Raw genomic sequence first — 24,614 nt, 5'->3', positions numbered from 1 at the left:
AACACCCCCGAGGAGGGCTCTCCGCCAGACACTCGTCTTTTTGTGCCGTTTTCGGAGGCTCTTCCCCCGCCCCGTCTGACGGGGCCTCGAAATCGCGCGCCGCCGGCGAGCCTCAGCCCCGCGGAGGAGGCGGCACCTGTCACTTCGCTCAGGGACCGCAGCCCCACCCGCCGGACACCTGTCAAGCCGGAGCCAGAGCCCTTCCGGCGGCGCCGCGCTCCCGCTCGCGGACCGGGACCCCTGTCAGCCTCCCCCCGGCGCCGCGCCGCGGCGGGGGGCGCGGCGGGACCCTCCTCCCGCCGGCCGGCCTCCCGGCGAGGGCGCACCCCCGCCCGCCGGGCACCGCGGCGCCCGCCCGCCCGCCGCATCCCGCGCCCTCCCCGCGCGCCGGCCCCGGGGCTGACGCTCGCTCACCTGGCCAGCGGCAGGTCCTCGGGGCCGCTGTCCTGCGCGGGGTCCTCCTCGGGGGGCGGCGGCGCCGGGGGCGCGGCGGCGGCTCTGCGGGGGGCTTTGGGCGGCATGACGCGCGGCCGGGGCGGGAGCCCGCGGGCGGCGAGGGGCGCCGGGGCGCCGGGGCGGGAGGTCGCGCGCGCGCCGGGCACGCCCCGTCCTCTGCCGACTCCCGTTACAGAAATAACACGAACGTCCCCTGAGAGACACCGACAAGCCCACCCCCCGCCCGCCCGGCAACCGAGCGCCGCGTCCAACCGCGGGAAAACGTCACTTCCGCCCGCGGCGTCACGTCCGCGAGGCTCCGGGCCCGCGGCGTCGGCAGGAGCCCGGGCGCCGGGTGGCGCGCGGGGCGGGGGCGCGAGGTCCGGCGGGCGGGCGCGCTGGGCACGGGGCCCGGGCCGGCGTCCCGGCGTCTCTCCTGAGGCCGCGGCCGCCGCCCGGACTTGCCTCTACCCGGAACGCTGCCTTCCGGGCATGGGTGCGGGTAGCGGGGCAGTGCCCAGGCTGGGGGGTGAGATTGGGCCCGAGTCCATCTGTGGGTGGGTCACGGGGTGCGGCCCGGCCGCGCCAGGAATATCGGGCGTTTGCACCCTCGGCGGGCACGCCCCTCTCCCTCTGGGCGGCGCCCTCCGCCTGCACCGCGGGCCTTCTGCCAGCCGCTCCCCTCCGCGGAGGGGCCCAAAGGAAAACAAACACTGCGGGCACTCATAATAGGAGCTGGACTCTGCCAGTCACTGGGAGATACAAAGGGTAGGATCTCTAGTTAGGGAGGAGAGGAGGACTGTGGGTAAAGAACAGATTGCAGTGTAATTACTGTTTTAATGCCTCTGTCTTAACCAGAAAACGTCTTCACATGTTTACTTAGTAATAAATCGACTAGTGGTTTACAGGAGGCACCTAGAAACGTCTACGGGACATCTTCAAAGGAACAGTGGCAGTTGAATACTAGTAGAATTTTGCCAGGGAGATGTAACATTTAATGAGGGCTTACTTATTGATAACGGGAAAACATTAAATGGAATAAGCATTCCTAAGAGAGTCACTTAAAATAGAGGCTATTAGGGAAGTGGGGCCCATCCACATCTTGTGCTTCAGTTCTTAGAGCAGCTATGAAGTGGCTACACTCAGCTCAAGGCCCAGCCATAAATATCCTGTAACAATCACTGCTACATGGATACAGAGATATATATATGGGCTTCACTTCCTTAGTCATAGGAAGTATTTTTTTTTTTTCCTCCCTGCATCCTATCTAATAAAAGAGTGATATGCAGATTGACCATCACTCCAACACACAAGATTGCTGCCCCCATGTGGACAAAGATCCTGCCCCCATGTAGACACAAGATGGCCATCACATCTTGTGATGGCCAGCAGGAGAGGGCAGTTGGGAGGGACCAGGCCTGCAAGGGAGGGCAGTTGTGGGCAACCAGGCCAGCAGGGAAGGGCAGTTAGGGGTGACCAAGCCAGCAGAGGAGGGAAGTTGAGGGCTACCAGGCCTGCAAGGAAGGGCAATTGGGAGGGACCCAGGCCTGCAGGGGAGAGCAGTTAGGGGGGGACCAGGCCTACAGGGAGGGCAGTTAGGGGTGACCAGGCCTGCAGGAGAAAGCAGTTAGGGGAAAACAGGCTGGCAAAGGAGCAGTTACGCATCAATCAGGCTGGCAGGGGAGTGGTTAGGGGTGATCAGGCTGGCTGGCAGAAGCGGTTAGGGGCAATCAGGAAGGCAGCAGGCGAGCAGTTGGGAGCCAGCCTTTTTTGAATTGTGATAGGGATGTCGACACATCCCCCCACCCCGTGCAGGAATTTCATGCACTGGGCCTCTAGTCCTGTGTAATAAAAGCCCAATATGCAAATTGACTGAATGGCAGAATGACCTGTTGCTATGATGTGCACTAACCACCAGGGGGCAGATGCTCAATGAGGGAGTTGCCCACAGGCCCCAGGTCAACCAAGGTGGGTGCTAGCAGGGGCCCCACCCACCATCTCCTGGCTGGTCGCCCCAAGATGGGCCCTGATTGCCAGCCAGGCCTAGGGACCCTACCAGTGCAAGAATTTCATGCATTGGATATTGGAACTAATTCCTGTACTTAACCAGCAATACTTCATTTGCATGAAATTACATTTTGTGTTTTTTGCCTTTATAAATCCTATCTTCCTTTCTTCTCTTCAGAGCAGTTTGGATTGCTATCTAAATATGGGTCTCAGATTCTAATTATTTTTTTAAGACCCCCCAAACAAACTTAATTTGTCAAATCTTTATTGGTTAACATTAAGTTGTGCTGGTAATTTTACATAATTATCTTAGTCCTCAAAAACAATTATTTCAAATGAGTAGTGCATAGAATTATTCCACTTTGCATATGGAGAAACAGTCTCACAGGAGTTCATCAATTTGCCCAATATTCCAGAGCTGATGAGTGGCAGAGGATTTGAACCCAGATATATTTAACTCTGCTTATCCATTACATTGTACTGTTAAAGAAAACAGCAAGAAGAGAGAATCAGCATGTGCAAAGGCACAAACACATCACAGAAGAGCTTGCTGGAACTACCACCATCAAACATTAGCTCAGAAACTGTGTCTCTTGCATCTCTTGGTCTTATAGTAATAAATTGCTTACTTTGAGTACACGTTTTTTTCTCTTTGGCAGATGCTGTGGATTGCTCCTCCAGAACTTCCCAACTAAGGTGCGGTAAATGAAATACAGTTGTGCTCTGATGTGAATCTTCTTATCTGGAAAAGCTGAGCAAGGCTGAGGCAGCAGGAGCCTTTCAGGCAAGGCATGGCTGCAAACTTCTTGGGTTTATCCCAGTGAGTATGATGGATTGCCATTTTCTGTGTATGCCATGACATATGCCAGAATGTACAAAGGGTTGGAAGTCAATGGCCTACTCAACAAGCCAGGTATATTTGTAAGCCAGCTATATCAGCCATAGTTCAAAAAACCCTCTCTTGGAAGCCAAACGTTTGTCAAGAGATAAGAATCTATGACCAGCTCTGACTATAGAGAGAAGATACCATCAAAGTTGTAAACCTATTTAATCCAATTCACCTTGTCCAGGAGTAAGGGTGAAATTTTGGGTTTTGCTAGATCAAAGATAGTCCACTGAAAGCCTGCTAAAATGAGATACAAGCATGACACAGTTCTTCTACTTCTTAACCATTATGAGGATGTTATCAATGCAATTGCTGCAGCATTGTGACCTAAGACACCTGACTTGAAGATAAAGCAGAAATATTAAGAATGGCACAGTAGGAATATTTTAAAAATGGGTCCTCAATGACATAACTGAGCCTCTAACTCAGGGGTCCTCAAACTTTTTAAAGTGGGGGCCAGATCACGGTCCCTCAGAGAGCTGGAGGGCCGGACTATATGAACTACTAATCTCTACTGTAACACCTTGGCTGCGCTCACTGCCCAAAAAACCTGGCGGGCAGGATCAGACTCCCCTGGGGGCTGCATGTGGCCCAAGGGCCGTAGTTTGAAGACCCCTGCGAGTCTAACTTAATGAGAAAACATCATTACATGACCTTTCTCTAATGAGCTCCTTCATTGTTATAGCCTTAGTACCTAGCACAGTGTTGGGCACACAGTAAATTCTTATTTGTTAAAAGTGGGGAGGGCAGGAGAGCATAGGAAAGTCCTGGGGACTGAAGCAAACTCTCTTCATATATAGGGATGACTTACTTTATTAAACCCAGTTTGTTAACATCTGGATGTACCACAATTATGATAAGTCAAAGAGAGATTCCTCAATTTACAAAGGGATGTAAGTTAACTTAATTGGAACTTACTACATTTAAATCTTTATGTACAACTCAGGAAAAATCAAGTCAATCAAAATCCTTATCTTCTGTTGCACTTCCAGAGAAGTATTAAACATTTTGAAGATTCTTTTTTTTTTTTTTTAATTTTATTTTATCGATATTTTACAGAGAGGAAGGGAGAGGGATAGAGAGTTAGAAACATCGATGAGAGTCATCGACCAGCTGCCTCTTGCACTCCCCCTACTGGGGATGTGCCCGCAACCAATGTACATGCCCTTGTCCAGAATCTAACCTGGGACCTTTCAGTCCGCAGACTGAGGCTCTATCCACTGAGCTAAACCAGATTCGGCCATTTTGAAGATTCTTAAAAGAAGCTTCCCCTGATCTTCCCACACTCCATAGTAGTTTCAAGATTGCCAGTAAGTCCAAATGAAGATCTTGCTTAGATTTTCTATCTGGAGATAGAACTTTTTCAGCTTGGCGTGCCTTCAATGACATTACAATATTTTTTTTAGTCTTCCTTTGACCTTTTTTTTTTTTTTTTTTTTTTTTTTTTTTTTAAATATATTTTATTGATTTTGTACAGAGAGGAAGGGAGAGAGACAAGAGAGCTAGAAACATCGATGAGAGAGAGTCATTGATCAGCTGCCTCTTGCACACCCCCCACCGGGGATATGCCCGCAACCAAGGTACATGCCCTTAACCGGAATCGAACCCGGGACCTTTCAGTCCCCAAGCCGACGCTCTATCCATTGAGCCAAACCGGTTTCGGCTTCCTTTGACCTTTTTTGCACTCATAAGCGACCATACTGTTTCCCTGTCTTTACAATCTAGCTTTTTGAAAGGGAAGTCCCCATATGTTCTCTCTCCTTCCTCAGCCTACTAGGGCCTGCTTCTTTCCTACCAGCAATACCACTCCAGCACTCCACTGAAATCACTGTTTCAAAGGTCACTGATGTCCTAATTGTCATCTCATGGATTCTTTTTTTGTCCTCAGCCTATTTAACTTTTCTGGCACTTAACACAGTTGACCACTTCCTCTTTCTTAATACTTCCTCTTCCACACACCCATGACCTCCTTGTTTTCCTCCTCCCTTCTGCTACTTCATAAACTCCTCCACCAGTTCTTCTCTCAGTCTCTTCAGCACAGGTTACCTAAAGCAGCATTACTCAAAGTGGTCCTTGGACCAGTGCCAATCTGCACACTGTTTGTGTTTGGTCTACCAGAAGATAAGTACAGAAATTAAGAGTAAATGCTCTTAGCAGCATGTTATAGCAATTTAACATTTCATCAATATCCAAACTCATGATCATTGGACAGCTCTCATCAAACAGCATATAGCACAGTACAGGTGTTCTCCAACTTGTGTGGTGAGTTGCAGGTAGTATGGCTATGTCTTTGTCATGTGCAGGAGGACCACATTATTTCAATGTTACTTTGTCAACTATAACCCAAAAGTAAATTAAAATTTATATGTTTATTTATTTCTGTAATATTATTTTTATAGTCCTTTGACTTTTTAATCAAGCCTGTATTTGAAAGGCATTGCTACATTAGGGAAGTAAAATTTGTGTCATTTGTTTTTAACCCTAAATTATAGATGGTGAAATAAGCCTTATTGTCCCGTTTTGTCAAGAAATGACACATGCATCAGTAGCAAGTTAATAACAATAGTAGTAAACCAAATAATGACCAGTGAAATTATCCCAAGGAATTAAAGACCTAAGTGTTATACTAATTTTATTCAGAAGTATATTTGGTTCATACCCATAACTCATAGTATAGTACTAAAACCACAAACTGACAAATGAAGCAATAAAGCCACCAAACTTGAGTGGCATCTATACATATAAAAGCCTAAGTGACCAAATGACCAGTCGGCCAGTCTCTATGATGTGCAGTGACCACAGGGAGCAGATGCTCAGCACAGGAGCTGCCCCCTGGTGGTCAACGCACTCCCACTCAGCTGACCGAAAAGGCCCCAGCCGCTGGGCTCACGGCTGGCAAGTGTAGCTGCGGTGGCGCAGCCCTCTCCCGCTCTGCGGCAGTGCCTCTGGGGTGGCAGCAGGCACAGGAGGGCCAGGATGAGCAGGAGCAGCATGGTGCCTGGCCCAGGCTCAGGTTCCTCCCTGGCTGCCTGCCACTTCACACACTACTATATCCTTTGGGGGATGTCAGGCCGAAACCAGCAGTCCAACATCCCCTGAGGGGTCCTGGATTGCAAGAGGGCACAGGCCACCTGAGGGACTCACCAGTGCCCCAGGCCTCTACTTTACATATAAAATATAGAGAAACCAATTTTGAAATTGATAAAACATTTTGAATTTTTATTTTCCGTGAAAATAAACTACACATGAAATTCATGAGTGTAAAATCCATTTCTCCCATTGAAAGACAATTTAAATGTAGCTATAACTTACTTAATAGGAGAAATTTTGAGAACTGGCTACAGATAAAGAGTTGAAAATGAATTTTAAAAATAAAGCATTGTTTGCTTCATTTTGGGTAAAAATTAAAAATGAATATCCTGAGCTTGCTGAAACCACATTAAAATCTTTTCTTCCATTTCCTTAGACATACCTTTGAGAGGCTGGTTTCTTCTGTGAGTATTGTTAAATAAAACATACAAAAAGTTTAGATACACTACATTATCTCCTGCTAGTAGCATTGTCCCCAATCCAAAAGGCACATTCATTTGTCATGTTAAAACTTTAAAGATTGACAAACTTAAAATACTAAATGTTGTTATAGCATTTAATGTGGGAAATCGCTAATTTATTACCAAGGTTTGTTTAGTTGTTGTGACTGTTAACAACTATTAATCACCTACATGTGCACTTTCAGTGAACAAAGTGCAGTTTTGTACTTTTTTTATCCTGTTATCTTTTATTCTAATTGTTTTTCTGAAATATAGTTTTGTCTGTTTAAAATACTAAAAAAATATGAGCTTGCATGTGATGTGACTTCATTTGACTTTTCTAGTACTTTTAACATTTTTATTTTCCTAAAGTATTAATTCATGAAAAATCAGAAATTAAAAAGTTTCTTTAAAGATAGTGTGAGGCAGCAGTAGCCGAAAAGATTCCCTTCTTGCTCTATTTAAATTAACTTGCATGATTTAAATTACCTCCCGTAAGTATATGCTCTTAGATTCTTTCAGGGTTTCAGAAATCTGCTCAGTTTACCTGGATTACTCGGGGTTAATGCTTAGTGTAAGGGGGGAAGACAACAAAAAGAGTCCCTTCTGCTACCCTTGGGCTTCCCTCCTTCTGCCCCTGTGAGTGTGTTTTTGTTCATCTCTTTATGCTCTTCTTCTGCCACAGTGACCTGCTCTCCACGCCACCAATTCACACTCTTCTGGAGAGAGGATGACTGATTCCCCCACTAAACTGCAACTTACACTAGCAGCACAAGGTAGCAACTTGCAGGGCCCAGTGCAAAATGAAAATGCAGAAGTCCTTTTTCAAAAATTATTGAGATATTTCAAGATGGTGACATCAGGACATTAACTCAAGCATAAAATCCTTCTAAATGTATTGCTCACATGCCCTAACGCCGACCCTGTCCATGAGGATAGATCTATATCTGTTCTGCTAACTAGCATGTGCCCATGGCACTGAGCAATCAGTGAGACTTGATACCGAGGGATAGCTATTTCTGATATTACACTATTCTTCTCCTTCTCTGTCCACTCCCATTTGTCTTAACTCCCGTTTCTCTCAAATTGCACTCGAGCTGTATTTTCTAGAGAACCCAAGTTAAAAGATGGTAAGAGGAATGTCCTGCAGACAGAATGGGGTATTGGTGTTGATAGCTCAGGGTGATAAAGACCCCTGGCATAGTAAGTTATGTAGTAACTGAGGCCACACAGCATATAATTGCTAAGGCTTCACACCTGTGTCCGCTGGGATGCAGTGCAGGTAGAAGTGGGTCATTGGAAAATGTGGCTATAATCCTGGAACAATATGAGGACAATAATTTTAAGGATTGTGGATGGGATGGATTCTGTTTATGGAAGTGTATGCCTTGCAAGATAAAATGATACCTCAGACAGCCAACTGTCACTTTAAAGCACACTAAGAATGTCAGAGAGCCTCTGTTGGCAGGGGTTTTTTTTGTTTTTTTTTTAACAAGGCTGTGATTTCCTGTAGAACTTTGACATTGCTGTGACATCCAGGCACATGATCAGAAGACTCATCTCCTTGAACAGTACAGATAGATCATACCCTGGACTGCTCTAAAACAGATTGAAAAACTGGTCCTTCACCACAGATAGCTTGACAAGCATTAATCTAGAGTACTTTCCCCTTTGTACTCACCGGGACAGAAGACAGATGAGTTAAAATAGCCCTGAGGCTAGAAAGTAAATGTGTACTCCTATCCTTTTTAATTTTAATTTCTAAATTTATCTTGCCACAAACCAGTAACCAAGAGTTAACCAATACCAGTCTATAGACTGTACTTTGAATAACGCAATATAAATGACCTAGAAAAGCAAATGCATCTCAAAGAATGGAGGATAGAACCCTATATAATAGAAGGGTAATTTGCATATCCACCGAACTGTGGAACCAATGGTCGCTATGACGCACAATGACCACTAGGGGGCAGATGCTCAATGCAGGAGCTGCCCCCTGGTGGTCAGTGCGATCCTACAGGGGGAGCGCTGCTCAACCAGAAGTTGGGCTGAGGGTTGGCCAGCACAGCAGCAGTGGCAGGAGCCTCTCCCACCTTCGAGGCAGCACTAAGGATGTCCGACTGACAGCTCCCCTTCCAGAGAGAGTGGGCCTAAGCTGTCAGTCGGACATCTCTCGAGGACTCCCAGACAGAAAGGGCTCAGGCTGGGCTGAGGGACTACCCCCACTCCAGTGCATGAATGTCGTACACTTGGGCCTCTAGTCTAAAATAATCCAAGGGCTTGCCACATCGTTGAAGTTTTTAGAATTCCAGTATTCCGGGAATACTAGGAATAGCACTGCTGTAAAGGACAACTTGTTGCACCTCTCACTTCCTGCCAGTAACAGAGAGACTCATCACATAGTGGTAGACCTTTTTGGATTTTGAGGGCAGTATATATTGTCTTTGGGAATATAAATTAAACTCATTTTTCAGGTGACTTAAAAGCTTTTATATGCAAGTGGGTGCCAAAATAAGAGACATCTCAAAATCAGGTCCAGGCTTCATCACAAGGTGCCCTACTACTTGAGCTGTATAATCCACCAAATCCAATGGTATGAAATATATTTGTGGTGGAGAAGCAATCTATAGAGACTCTGGTAAGTCCCAGTAGGAAGTATACTCTGAGGTTTTGGAGCAACACATTGCCTTCTGCAATAGTGAATTATCTCTATTTGAAAAATCATGGGCCCAAGTGGAACTGAGTGCCTGATTATGGAGACAGTAAAGTGCCTAAACAATAGGAGTGGCCCATCATGAGCTGATTATTATCCACTGAGTTATAAGTTATTGCCACTGGCAGGCACAGCATCAATCTGTTGTACAATGGATACGGTACATTCAGGACAGGCCCATGCAGGGACAACCAAGGCATGAGTAAGCTGAGAACAAATGATCCAAACTCTTATTTCACCAACTCTCTTGCACTGATACCTCTCCCTGAATTCAGTCCTTTGGCCAAAGGAGGTTCTCTAGGACCAATTGATGGGGGAGGAAAAACCTCTGACCTAGTTTACATATGGGTTGGTAAAAAATATAGGTACTATTAAAAATGCATTGCTGATGCCCCAAATTAAAGTGATGATGGAAAGCCTCCCTTGAGCAGATTTGTGAGCAGTAACTTGATTGTTTACATCTTAGGAAGAATAAGTGGCTTGAGATAGGAATATACATGAAGTTCTTAGCTTGGTCAGGACCTGGCTAGGAAAAGATTGGAGTATTGTGGATAGTTTGATCTGAAAACAGAAGATGAGTGGATCTATGGGAGTGAGAATAAAGCATTTCTATATTTGTGTCTCATGTTAATTCCCACCAGAGCATCAATAACAGAGGAGATTCTTCGATGCCAGGAGAATGAAATAACTTGTCTTGTGGTGTTAGCTAGCACAAAGATCCCAGGAATAGAGAAGTCATGGTGGCAGTGATGAAAGTCTTACAAGGGCCCAAAAATATGGACTCCTTCGCACCAATTTTGATGTATCCACATTGATGTTTACTGCTGTTGTTTAATTCCCAACTTGCCACTTGAGAGACTGAAATATGGCATTACTCTTGGAAAAGACCAATCAGCCACTTGATGGCAGATTGATCACACTGCATTTTTTATACAATGGAGAGGCAGCGATTCATGCTCATCAGAACTGGAACCTAATTTGGTCATGAATTTGCTATTCTTGCCTTCAGTGCCTCTGCCAGCACCACTGTTCAAGAATGTATAGAAGCCTTGTCTATTGACATGGTTTCTCAGACCAAAAGATCCATTTTATGACAAAAGAGGAGAAACAATGAATATAACCAAAGGCCTCTGTGGTCTTATGTAACTCATCTGTCTTAGTTAGATCTTTCTGCATAACAAAATGCTCTAAACTTAGTGCATGGTTGGGCACTGTCCTCCAAGATACAGTATATGTACTGTACTAACAGCTAATATGTGATAGTATGACTAGGATATAAGGGTGCAAGGAATAAAGAGAAACACCTGCCTGCATATTTTAGCCCCTTGTAGTAGATGAATGTTGGTACTCTGTTTAAATCTCCTTTTCCAACTGGCACACTCATTCCCCAACTGCTGTGAATGTTGACTGAGAATTGTCCTCAGCCAAATGGGAGCTGCCTCATCTATGAGTTCTACCCGCTTTCCTGACCCCGCCCCCTCACTGCTGACAAATCTTGGCCCATAATTGACTGACAGAAGGATATTAAAGGGTTAAGGCAAGAAAGAGGAAGATTATTAATTATGGTCTTTGTACCTCGTTTTATTAACCTTTGTGCCTTTTCAGAGATTGTGGCTGGACACCAACTTGAACAGGACTCTGACAAAATGGACTTGTTCCTTCCTCCTTAGGGAAGAAGTGAAGGAATGATCACTAGATGCCCCTATGGTATGTATGCAGTATTGGGGTGAATATAATGGAAAGGCATGAGTGAAAATTAATGGTGCAAGAAATGGATTTTATCAAACACAGCTTATGTACTCAGATGCTCTTGGCCTGACTGGCTCCACATTAGCCACTTGTATTATACCAGCCAAGATTGTGGCAACCAACTCCTGGTGGGCTATCCTGCTGTGGTAACAGACTGCATGGAAGCACAACTCAGTGGTGGCTCACATTATATTCAAACAATATTTTGTCAGCTGCTGCCCTGGAGCTTTTCTTTTGGCAATGAGAAATGAGACAATGCAGGACCTGATAGTACCTATACACGTACAACCCAAAAATGTGGAGGGATTAATGTCCATGAAGAAAAACTTTGATAAGGGAATCTAGCAGATAAATTCTATATCTTCTTCCAAGAAGTTTGTTCTGAGATTAGGGTCACTTATATTGCCTCTTGAAAGATGTTCACATGAGACTGAGACTGAGGTGCATTTAATACTAAGTGGTGGCAAATTCATAGAAGAATTAATGAAGTGTATTTGCATGTAGAAAAAAGCCTCAAAGGATAAACAAAAATATGCAGGCAGGTGTTTCTCTTAATTTGAATTTTATACAATAAATTTAGGTTTGTGCAATTCTATGCCTGATGTTTTATAATAAGAAAAAACTATATAATTTTTCATTAAAAATATATATACAATCGCTGTTGCAAGGTTCTCACATATAATAAAGTTGTATAACATTTATTTATCAGATGTGCCTATTATAGTCACTACTAGAGGCCCAGTGCACAAATTTGTGCACATTGAAAAAATTAATTACAATAAATATTTTAATATTGCTATTCACCCTTTCTCTATAATAGAAGTGTCAACCAAATTCATGATCAACAATGATGGATCAAAACACACACGTGCAATTGGCACCAGCAAGAACTTTATATATATAGATAAACTTGCTTAATTAGACCTGCTTTCTATTTAGCTAAACTTTTTCCAGCCCAGTGAAGTACCCCAATTTCTCTTTCAGGTAATTGTCAGCAACACAGCAGTAAATATCAACATGAAGCAGATTATTATTGTAGATCATGCGGGAGAACAAAGTGTTAAATATTTAACAGTAGCAGTGTTTGACTATATTCTGCACAGTGAGAAAATCTGAAGTCATTTTCAAGTTCCACCATTTCTTCTTTTCAGTCACGTCAAGTTTCTAAACTTTCTAAATCTTCATTTTCTCATTTTCTGGCTAATGAAAAAAATAGGATTCCACTAAGTCTCTTATCTACCTACTCCAAGACTTCTGTGATGATCAAATGAGAAGAGGCATGGGAAAATGCCTCAAAGACATTTGGTTAAAGTAGGGGTGTCAAACTCAATCAGAGAAGGGGCCAAAATCTAAAATCCAGCCTAAATCGCGGGCCGAATGGTTTACTGAACAGTCATAAACTGACAATGTCATAAACTGACAGCGGAGTGCAGTGATGACAGCGCGGTGCGGGCCACATTGCAAGGCCTGGCGGGCTGGATTTGGCCCGCGGGCCTTGTGTTTGACACATGTGGGTTAAAGAGTAAAATGTTTGCACCTGGCTATAAAGCAAGTCGTGTTACTGGGCTGAAGAAACTGCAAGGAGGCTAGTCACTAGGGAGAGGAAGCTGGGCATTGCTACATGACATTATTATCTGGCGCCCACAGCAACCATCTCAGGGCTGGTCTGAGCTATAGGCTGCATTTTGTACCATGGCATTATTGGCTGCAATTTGGCGGGCTGTCGCTCCAGGGTGGTGGTGGCAGGGCTTGTGTTCCTATGGGGGGAAAGCCAAGTGTTGCTTTGTTGTTGTCAGGTCCACAGAGCTGTTTCTTTGTAAATGGCCAGTGTGCATCACAGCAGCTACTGCATTGAGCGTCTGCTCCCTGGTAGTCAGTGTACATCATAGCAACTGGTCGACAAGTCATGGTCCTTCTGGTTGTTCGGTGATAACAGCCACTTAGGCTTTTATATAGAGAGATTTTATCTCTCTATAGAAAAGGCTAATATGCAAAGTGTCCCCTTGGGAGTTCTACTGGGAGACCAGGAGTTCCATCACTCGCTATGAGTGAACTGACCACCAGGAGGGGGCGGTGTGGAATGAAGGAAGGCCCTGGCTGGCAGCCAGCAGCCAGGGAAGGAAGGCCCCTGTAAGCAACCAGAAGGAAGGCCCAGAATACTCCTGATCACCAGCCAGGCCTAGGGACCCTACCCATGCATGAATTTTGTGCACCAGGCCTCTCGTATAACTATAATTAGTATAAATTTGGCAAAGATTCTAAATATATTTAAAGTTAATGCTAGAGTTAACATGAAGAAAATAACTAAAAAAACTAGTGAAAATTATAAGAATTAAAATGTTACATCAGAAAATATCCATTGAATGTAAATGAAAGCAGTATAGGAAGAATAAAGGAAGAAAAAAATGCATGAGGCATATAAAAAACAAAAAATAATATGACTGGTGTAAATCAGATTATACTAATAATGCTATTAAATGTGAATAAATTAAACAGTTCAAAGGCAGACTGGCAGACTGAATAAAAATTAAGGTTCTTGTACTATCTACAAGATACTTTAAATCAAGATACTAATAGGTAAATGTAAAAGATGAGATATGTAAACAACAACCATATGAAAACTGGAGTAGATAGATAAATTTTAGATAAAAGCAACTTTAACCAAAATTATTCACTATTAATCAAAAGAGCACTTCATAATATCAATCTGTTAGGAAGCTATAATAAGTATAAACATGTATGCTCCTAACTACAGAGCCCCAAAATGCATAAAATAAAAACTGACATAATTAAAGTGACAAATAATCAACCCACTAATAATAGCTGGAACTTCAATACCCCAATTTTAAGGTGGATAGAACAATTACATAATTGTTCTATCAGCATGAAAATAAATGAAGAAATCTATAAATGAAAAACAAATGATGTTTTAACAGACATCTATAAAACACTTCATGCAACAACAGAATGCATATTCTTCTCAAGTACACCTGGAACATTCTCTAGAACAGACCACATGCTAGCCCATACCACAAGCACAATAAATTTAGAATGATTGAAATCATACAAAGTATGTTCTCTAATCAGTCTGGAATGAAAATAGAAATCTATATAGAAAGAAATTTGGGGTATTAAAATATATAGAAAATTTAGATGACCAGTCAAAGAAGAAATAATAAGAAAAATTAGAAAATACTTTGAAATAAATGAAAATGAAAATACAACATACCAAAATTTGTGGGATGCAGCAAAAGCTGTGATTAGAGGGAAATTTATAGCTATAAATAAAGGAAGAAAGATCTCAAATCAAAACCTAAAATTCCACCTTATTACATTGTAAAAAAGAGAGCCAACTAAACCTAAAACAAGCATTAGCCCTAAAGAAAATGCATATCAAAACTGTAATGAGATATCTCACCAGGATAGATGTAATAAAAAAGTCAGGTAATAACAAGTGTAGGGAGAATGCGAAGAAATTGGAACCCACATACAGTGCTGGTGGAAAATAGTCTGGCAGTTCCTCCAAAGTTAAACATAGAGTTAGTTGCCCTATGGCTTAGCAATTCCACTCCTAGGTATATACCCAAGGGAAATGTAAACATATGTTCATGCAAAAACTTGTATAAAAATATTCATAGTAGCATCTATACTAATAAAAGGGTAACATGCAATTTGGTCAGGATGCCCTCACAGTAACAACCAAATAGCAGGCTGCGTGGGACGACCAGACCAGCGGAAGGGGTGGTGGGGTGCAGTGCGGGGTAACTAGGCTGTGGGGGCGGGGAGGCATTTGCAAGCAACCAAGCTGGCAGGTGGGGCAGTTAGGGGCTACTATTGGGTCGGCAGGTAAGTAATTGCGGGTTTCACACATATATGGCTTCAGTTGAATTTTTAGGTTTGCAGACGTAGTACAAATGTAAAACACATTTTGTTATTGATAGTTGGCTATTCAGCTGTTAATCAGTAAAAAAAAGTTTTTTGATCTGTTTTGTAGTTTTCGTTTGGCGTTCGTTGAAAAATGGAAAATCAAAAGGAACATTTTCGTCATATTTTGCTTTTTTATTTCCGCAAAGGGAAAACGCATGGCAAGCTCATAAAAAGTTATGTGCTGTTTATGGTGACGAAGCCTTAAAAGAACGGCAGTGTCAAAATTGGTTTGCCAAATTTCGTTCTGGTGATTTTTCACTCAAAGATGAAAGACGCTCTGGTCGTCCAGTTGAAGTTGATGACGCCCTAATCAAAGCAATAATCAATTCGGACTGTCACAGTACAACACGTGAGATTGCAGAGAAGCTTCATGTATCACATACATGCATTGAAAATCACTTAAAACAACTTGGCTATGTTTTAAAACTCAATACATGGGTTCCTCACGAAATTAAAGAATCACAGTTAACGCAACGCATTAGCAGCTGCGATTTGCTAAAGAAACGTAATGAAAATGATCCATTTTTAAAACAACTGATAACTGGCGATGAAAAATGGGTTGTTTACAACAATATCAAGCGGAAAAGATCGTGGAGCAGGCCAGGTGAACCAACTCAAACAACATCAAAAGCTGATATTCATCAAAAGAAGGTTTTGTTATCAGTTTGGTGGGATTACAAAGGAATTGTCTACTTTGAACTCTTACCACCCAACCAAACGATCAATTCTGATGTCTACATTGAACAACTAATGAAATTAAACAATGCAGTTGAAGAAAAGCGGCCCGAATTGACAAATCGAAAAGGTGTTGTATTCCATCATGACAATGCAAGGCCACACACATCTTTGGTCACTCGGCAAAAATTAATGGAGCTTGGTTGGGATGTTTTGCCACATCCACCATATAGTCCTGACCTTGCACCATCTGATTACTTTTTGTTTTGATCTTTACAAAACTCCTTGAATGGTAAAAATTTCAATAATGATGATGATGTCAAATCGTACCTGATTCAGTTTTTTGCTAATAAAAACCAGAAGTTTTTTGAACGTGGGATTATGATGCTGCCTGAAAGATGGCAAAAGGTCATTGATCAAAATGGGCAATACATTACAGAATAAAGTTATTTAGTTCCATGAAAAAATTGTCTTTGATTTTCTTTTAAAAATCCGCAATTACTTAGCTGCCGACCCAATAGGTCAGCAGGGGGGCAGTTGTGGGCAACCAGGCTGGCAGAGGAGGGCAGTTGAGGGTGACCAGGCCAGTGGGGGGGTGCAGTTGTAGGCAACCAGGCAGGCAGGGGAGCAGTGAGGAGGAACAAAGCTGGCAGGGAACGACCAGGCTGGCGGGGGGGGGGGGGGGGGGCAGTTAGGGCAACCAGGCTGGTGGCGGGGGGGACAGTAAGGGGTGATCAGGCTGGCAGAGGGGCAGTTATGGGCCAGCGGTCCTGGATTGTGAGAGGAATGTCCCACTGCCGGTTTAGGCCCGATCCCTGGCAGTTGGATATCCCCCAAGGGTCCCAGATTGGAGAAGATGCAGGCTGGGCTGAGGGGATCCCCCTGCCATGCACGAATGTCGTGTACCAGGCCTCTAGTTATTCATAATAGGCAAAAATAAGAACAACCCAATGCCCACCAACTGATGAGTGATTAAAGTGTGGAATAACCATAGTATGGAATATAATTTGGTGATAATAAATGAAGTGCTAATACATGCTACAGCATTATGCTAAATGAAAAATGTTAGACAAACAATACATATTATATGATTCAATTTATGTAAAATATCCAGATTAGGCAAATCTACAGAGATAAAAAAGTAGATTAGCAGTTGCCTAGTGCTGAAAGAGCAGTTTTGGGGAACATGGGGACTGACTGCTAATGTGTACAGAGTTCCTTTTTGGGAAATAAAACTGTTCCAAAATTGTGGCAATGGTTGCACAACTCAGAATGTGCTAAAAATCATTAAATTTTACACTTGAAATGTGTGAATTGTATGACATATGAATTATATCTTAACAAAGCTATTACATCAAAGTTAGATAAGCCTGGCAGTTTATTTTTTTTAATATATTTTATTGATTTTTAACAGAGAGGACAGGAGAGAGATAGAGAGCTAGAAACATCGATGAGAGAGAAACATCAACCAGCTGCCTCTTGCACACCCCCCACCGGGGATGTGCCCGCAGCTAACGTACATGCCCCTGACCGGAATCGAACCTGGGACCTTTCAGTCCGCAGACCGACGCTCTACCACTGAGCTAAACCAGTTTCGGCAAGCCTGGCAATTTAACTATACATTCCAAGTGAGATATACTTTAGAAAAGGGATCTAAGAAAATATTTTGTTCACTGTTTCCAACAACCATTGTCTTTTGTTGTTCCAATAATCATTGTTGATGCTAAAGTTGCTATTTGTTATGTTGAAGCTTGTGTGTGCACTGTGAGAATAAAATAAAGTATGAGAAAAGGTATTACAGATGTAAAATTAATTAAGTAAAATTCCTATACTGGCAGTATCAGAATATATATATACATGTATGTGATTAGTTCACTGAAAAGGTCTAGAAATAATGGCTAACACAGTAATAAGGAGCACTTCTTATACCACAAGTTTGTCAAATCTAAATATTAATTTTTAGTAAATGGAATCAGGGCTCCTCGGAAACTGCCAAATCCTGGTAAGTAGAAAAAATATTACGAACAAGCCTGGAACAGTTTGTCATTCCAGAAAGCACTAAGGCTATCAAAGATTAATACGATTATTTCAAAAGGATTCAGGTTAAATTAGAGAAGCTCCCATTGAAAAAGATGGGACAAACAAGCACAAATAAGATTAATAACTAAGATGACTTCAAGTACACTAAACCTTTTTTCATAATAAATTCATGATGTGTTTTAAATTAAAATAAAACTAAAAAAGACACTGCATTTGTCATTATATACTAGGGAAACAACACATTTTGAAAATGGTTAAAGAATCAAGTATTTATCCTTTTTTTTTTTTCTTTTTTTAATCTTTGTTGTTGAAAGTATTACATATGTCAACCTTTTCCCCCAATGAGCACTTCCAGCCCACCCATATCACTTGCCCCACAGTTCTATCACCCTATTGTCTGTGTCCGTGGGTTGTGCATATAGGCATTCAAGCTCTTTGGTTGATCTCATCCAACTACCTACCTACCCACCTTCCCTCTGAGGTTGGGCAGTCTATTCCATGCTCTGTCTCTGGATCAATTTTGTTCATTAGATTCCACATATGAGTGAAATCATGTGATACTTATCTTTCTTTAACTGGCTTATTTCACTTAGTATAATGCCCTCCAGGTCTTTCCATGATGTCTCAAAGGTAAGAGATCCTTCTTTTTTTATTGCTCCATAGTATTCCATGATGTAAATGTATCACAGCTTTTTTATCCACTCATCTCCTCATAAGCACTTGGGTTGTTTCTAGATTTTAGCTATTGTCAATTGTGCTCCTATGAATGTAGGGGTGCATACATTCTTTCTGATTGTTGTTTCAGGTTTCTTAGGATATATTCCTAGAAGTGGGATCACTGGGTCAAATAGCAGTTCCATATTTAAATTTTTGAGGAAACTCCATACTGTTTTCCATAATGGCTTCACCAGTCTGCATTCCCACCAGCAGTGCACTAGGATTCCCTTTCTCCACATCCTCAATCAGCACTTGGTCATTTGTTGACTTGTTGATGGTAGCCATTCTGACAGGTGTGAGGTGATACCTCATTGTTGTTTTAATTTGATGACCAGTGACTTTGAGCATTTTTTCATGTCTCTTGGCCATATGTATATGCACTTTGGAGAAGTGTCTATTCAGGTCCTCTGCCCATTTTTTAATTAGATTGTTTGTCTTCCTTTTGTTAAGTTGTATGAGTTCCTTATATATTTTGGATATTAACCCTTTATCATATCACTGCCAAATATATTCTCCAGTATAGTGGGATCCCTTTTCATTTTGTTGATGGTTTCTTTTGCTATGCAGAAACTTTTTATTTTTATGGAGTCCAATTTGTTTATTTTCTCCTTAATTTCTCTTGCCCTAAGAGATATATCCATAAGCATATTACTGTGAGAGATGTCTGAGTTTTTTCTGCGTATGGTTCTTTCTAGGATTTTTATGATTTCATGACTTGACTTACATTTAAGTCTTTCATCCATTTTGAGTTTATTTTTGTGTATGGTGTAAGTTGGTGATCTAGTTTCATTTTTTTGCATGTATCTGTCCAATGTTCCTATACCGTTTATTGAAGAGACTGTCTTTATGCCATTGTATGCTTTTGCCTCCTTTGTCAAATATTGAGTGTTATGGCTTGGGTCAATTTCTGGGGCCCCTGCTCTGTTCCATTGATCTGTATATGCCTGTTGTGCCAATAGCAGGCTGTTCTGATTACAGCAACTTTGTAGTGTAACTTGATATCTGGTATTGTGATCCCTCCAACTTTGTTTTGCTTTCTCAAGATTGCTGTGAATATTCAGGATCCTTTTGGGTTCCATATAAGTTTTTGGAGCATTTGTTCTAGATCTGTGAAAAATACTGTTGGTATTTTAATAGGGTTGCATTGAATCTATAGATTGCCTTGGGTAATATGGGCATTTTAATGATGTTAATTCTACCAATCAATCCATGAACACCATATATTCCTACACTTGTTCATATCTTCCTCTCTCTATATATATCTCGCTCTCTCTCTTTTAACTTTCTATAGTTTTCTGAGTACAAGTCTTTTTACCTCTTGGCTAAGTTTATTCCTTAAGTATGTTAATTTTTTACTGCAATGGTAAATAAGATTGTTTGTTTAGAAACTCTTTCTGAAAATTCATTATTGGTGTACAAAAATGCCACCAATTTATAAGCTAATTTTGTATTCTGCTACATTGCTGAATTCACTTATTTAATCTAGTAGTTTTTTGGTGGAGTCTTTAGGGTTTTCTTTTTTTTAATATATTTTATTAATTTTTTACAGAGAGGAAGAGAGAGGGATAGAGAGTTAGAAACATCGACCAACTGCCTCTTGCACACCCCCTACTGGGGATGTGCCCGCAACCAAGGTACATGCCCTTGACTGGAATCGAACCTGGGACCTTTCAGTCCGTAGGCTGACACTCTATCCACTGAGCCAAACCGGTTTCGGCTTTAGAGTTTTCTATGTACAATGTCATTTCATCTGCAAATGATGAAAATTTGGCTACCTTTTCAATTTGATGCCTTTTATGTTTTCTTATTGTCTGATCACTGTGGCTAGGACTTTCAATACTATGTTGAATAACAGTGGGGAAAGCAAGCCTCCCTCTCTTGTTCCCTTTATTAAGGGAAATTGTTTTAGTTTTTGCCCATTGAGTATTATGTTGGCTGTAGATTTGTCCTATATAGCCTTTATTATGTTGAGGTATGATTCCTCTACTCCCACTATGCTAATAGTTTTTATTTAAAAATGTGTGTTAGAGGATCCAAGATGGCTGCTCGGGTATACACCTAGCCGCAGCAGCTCACAACAATTTCAAGGGAATACAACTAAAATGTAGAGTGGACATTGCCCAGAGCTACAGGTAGTCGACTGACTGAAAACTCTACAATAGGAAGGAGGGAGAAAACCAGAAAGAAAATCAGAGGAGCTGAAAAAAAGCCTAAGGTACGGAGACATGCTGCGCGCTCGCACGCATGCGCGCGCGGAGAGGTCGCAGCCGGAGAGGAGGAGAGGGCTGGGTGCTGCCTGGCGTTCCCTAGCAGGAAGGAAATAGAACCCCCAGCCTGGGCTGAACCCCCGAACCGGCAGCGCTGAGCCCCAAGTTATGTGCCAGACCCTGGGGACCCAGGCTCCGGCAGGGGGAGACAATCCCGGGGGACAGCAAAATGCGGGGCCCCCGGAGTCGCGCGCACATGGCGCGCAGAGGACTGAATGTTGACTCTGATGCTGGATTACCCTAGCCGGAAGAAACAAAGCCTCCGGCGGCAGCTCTGAGCCTCAGTCCAGACCGCCCAGAACTCCAGGTCTGGGCCAGTCCCTGGGGACCCAGGCTCGGGCAGGGGGAGACGGAGCTGTGAGGTGGAGTCCTGGGAGCGCGGCGAAAGGCCGAGCCCCCGGAGTCGCGCACACTGTGCGCAGAGGACAGTCTGTTGACTCTGATCCTGGACTCCCCTAGTGGGAGGGAGAAAGAAAGCTCCAGACTGGAGGAACGCCACGAGGAGCAGGAGCCACTGCCGGACACCGGCCAGCCGGGCGCCAGCAAGGAGCCGGGTGACGGGGCCCCCAGTGGGGGGGGGGTGCCCCTGAGCCTTCGACTGCTGAGCGCTGGCAACGGAGCCAAGGACGGGGGCTGCTTCCTGGGCGGCGCCGACCCCGGCAACAGGCTGGAGCAGCGTGGGAGCCCGCGGAGAACAAAGGGGTGCCACAGGCCAACCTGCTGAGCTCCCAGGACAAGGAGGAAGAAACCAAAGAAGTTCTCAATGTGAAGAAATCAAGTGAGAGCAAATGATAGTAAAATTACTTAAGAAAGAATACAAAGAAGATCTTGAAAAATCAAAGACTAAGTCAGAACTCAACGCACCAGCCAACATTGCAACATAAATGCGTTTTTTGTTTTTTTTTTAAAAAAAGAGAAAAAAGGGACAGAATGTTGGAACAGCGGCGACCAGGCCTAGAGTGGCCAGGCACAAGGCAGTGGCAGCTGGGCCCGGAGCAGCAGTGGCCACGCCCCAGAGCAGCAGCAGTCAGAACAAGAGCATCAACGGCCAGCACTGGAGCAGCCAGACCTGGGGCAGTGGCAGCCAGGCCTGAGGCAGAGGCGGCCAAGCCCAGGGTGGCCAGTCCAGGAACACCCAGACACGGAGTGGCTGGGCCCGGAGAAGCCCGGTCCAGAGCAGCCGGGTTGGGAGCAGCCAGGCCCAGAACAGCAGTAGCCAAGCACGGAGCATCCAGGCTGGGAGCGGCCAGGCTCGGAGCAGCCGGGTCGGGTGCGGCCAGGCCCGGAGCAGCGGCGGCCAGGCTGGGAGCGGCCAGGCCCGGAGCAGCTGGGTCTGGTGTGGCCAGGCCTAGAGCAGCGGCTGCCAGGCTAGGAGCGGCCAGGCCCGGAGCAGCAGCTGCCAGGCTGGGAGCAGCCAGGTCCGGAGCAGCCGGGTCTGGTGTGGCCAGGCCCGGAGCAGCGGCTGCCAGGCTGGGAGCGGCCAGGCCCAGAGCAACAGCTGCCAGGCTGGGAGCGGCCAGGCCCGGAGCAGCCGGGTCTGGTGCGGCCAGGCCCGGAGCAGCGACTGCCAGGCTGGGAGCGGCCAGGCCCGGAGCAGCCGGGTCTTGTGCGGCCAGGCCCGGAGCAGCGACTGCCAGGCTGGGAGCGGCCAGGCCCGGAGCAGCCGGGTCTGGTGCGGCCAGGCCCGGAGCAACGACTGCCAGGCTGGGAGCGGCCAGGCCCGGAGCAGCCGGGTCTTGTGCGGCCAGGCCCGGAGCAGCGACTGCCAGGCTGGGAGCGGCCAGGCCCGGAGCAGCCGGGTCTGGTGCGGCCAGGCCCGGAGCAGCGACTGCCAGGCTGGGAGCGGCCAGGCCCGGAGCAGCCGGGTCTGGTGCGGCCAGGCCCGGAGCAGCAGCTGCCAGGCTGGGAGCGGCCAGGCCCGGAGCAACAGCTGCCAGGCTGGGAGCGGCCAGGCCCGGAGCAGCCGGGTCTGGTGCGGCCAGGCCCGGAGCAGCGGCTGCCAGGCTGGGAGCGGCCAGGCCCAGAGCAACAGCTGCCAGGCTGGGAGCGGCCAGGCCCGGAGCAGCCGGGTCTGGTGCGGCCAGGCCCGGAGCAGCAGCTGCCAGGCTGGGAGCGGCCAGGACCGGAGCAGCCGGGTCTGGTGCGGCCAGGCCTGGAGCAGCGGCTGCCAGGCTGGGAGCGGCCAGGCCCAGAGCAACAGCTGCCAGGCTGGGAGCGGCCAGGCCCGGAGCAGCCGGGTCTGGTGCGGCCAGGCCCGGAGCAGCGACTGCCAGGCTGGGAGCGGCCAGGCCCGGAGCAGCCGGGTCTGGTGCGGCCAGGCCAGGAGCAGCGGCTGCCAGGCTGGGAGCGGCCAGGCCCAGAGCAACAGCTGCCAGGCTGGGAGCGGCCAGGCCCGGAGCAGCCGGGTCTGGTGCGGCCAGGCCTGGAGCAGCGACTGCCAGGCTGGGAGCGGCCAGGCCCGGAGCAGCCGGGTCTGGTGCGGCCAGGCCCGGAGCAGCGGCTGCCAGGCTGGGAGCGGCCAGGCCCAGAGCAACAGCTTCCAGGCTGGGAGCGGCCAGGCCCGGAGCAGCCGGGTCTGGTGCGGCCAGGCCCGGAGCAGCGACTGCCAGGCTGGGAGCGGCCAGGCCCGGAGCAGCAGCTGCCAGGCTGGGAGCGGCCAGGCCCGGAGCAGCCGGGTCTGGTGCGGCCAGGCCAGGAGCAGTGGCTGCCAGGCTGGGAGCGGCCAGGCCCGGAGCAGCCGGGTCTGGTGCGGCCAGGCCCGGAGCAGCGGCTGCCAGGCTGGGAGTGGCCAGGCCTGGAGAAGCAGCTGCCAGGCTGGGAGCGGCCAGGCCCGGAGCAGCCGGGACTGGTGTGGCCAGGCCCGGAGCAGCGGCTGCCAGGCTGGGAGCGGCCAGGCCCGGAGCAGCCGGGTCTGATGCGGCCAGGCCCAGAGCAGCAGCTGCCAGGCTGGGAGCGGCCAGGCCTGGAGCAGCCGGGTCTGGTGCGGCCAGGCCAGGAGCAGCGGCTGCCAGGCTGGGAGCGGCCAGGCCCGGAGCAGCAGCTGCCAGGCTGGGAGCGGCCAGGCCCGGAGCAGCTGGGTCTGGTGCGGCCAGGCCAGGAGCAGTGGCTGCCAGGCTGGGAGCAGCCAGGCCCGGAGCAGCGGCTGACAGGCTGGGAGCGGCCAGGCCCGGAGCGGCCGGGACCGGAGCAACCGGTCCCAGAGCAGCCGGGTCGGGTGCGGCCAGGCCTGTAGCAGCAACAGCCAAGTCTAGAGCAACTAGGTCGGGAGCGGCAGTGACCAGACCCGGAGCAGCTGGTTGTGGAACGAACCAGAGCAACAGAGGCCAGGCCCGGAGCAGCCAGGCCCGAAACAGCTCGCTCCTCGCCTGTACCTGCCCACGGCTGCCTCTCAGACATGGCTGGAAACTTTTGCGGGAACTTGAGGGTCTGCTGAATCAAGTGATGAAGGCTTAGATCTGGATGTGTTGAGTTAGTATAGCACTGGGGTGTTGATCTGTGAGTGCCTTGGGTGGGGCCTGGATGAGGCTGGTTGACCTATTTGAAAATGTCTTTTGTGTGGAGTGTATCATTGGGCATGTGGAGGTTTTATTGATATGAGAAAATGCTAAGCAACAGATTTACTATCTGAAAAGGGATTTACTATCGGGGAAAGGGAGGGAGGAAGAGAC

General features: G+C 46.3%; 1 protein-coding gene and 1 long non-coding RNA gene across 8 annotated transcripts in view; one reads left to right on the top strand and one right to left on the bottom strand.

Moving 5' to 3' along the window:
• RB1 (RB transcriptional corepressor 1) overlaps window positions 1–744 on the bottom strand; it is a 154,054-nt gene extending 153,310 nt beyond the window's left edge. For 4 of the 7 annotated variants that reach the window (XM_084879346.1, XM_084879348.1, XM_084879343.1 and 1 more), the window contains exon 1: window positions 415–724. In XM_084879346.1, coding sequence (XP_084735472.1) covers window positions 415–521 — 107 coding nt within the window. In that variant the 5' untranslated portion in view covers window positions 522–724. Of the gene's footprint in view, window positions 1–414 lie in introns of all 7 variants that reach the window. The other 3 variants (XM_084879349.1, XM_084879344.1, XM_084879345.1) reach the window with 3 other exon arrangements.
• The window catches only part of LOC311620254, a 387,779-nt gene that overhangs the window by 258,815 nt on the left and 104,350 nt on the right, over window positions 1–24,614 (top strand). The gene's annotated exons all lie outside the window — the stretch shown is intronic.

This window comes from Pipistrellus hanaki, assembly GCF_964339955.1.
Source record: "Pipistrellus hanaki genome assembly, chromosome: 3".
In the NCBI taxonomy this organism is placed as follows: domain Eukaryota; kingdom Metazoa; phylum Chordata; class Mammalia; order Chiroptera; family Vespertilionidae; genus Pipistrellus; species Pipistrellus hanaki.
This window is presented reverse-complemented; position numbering and strand designations above follow the sequence as displayed.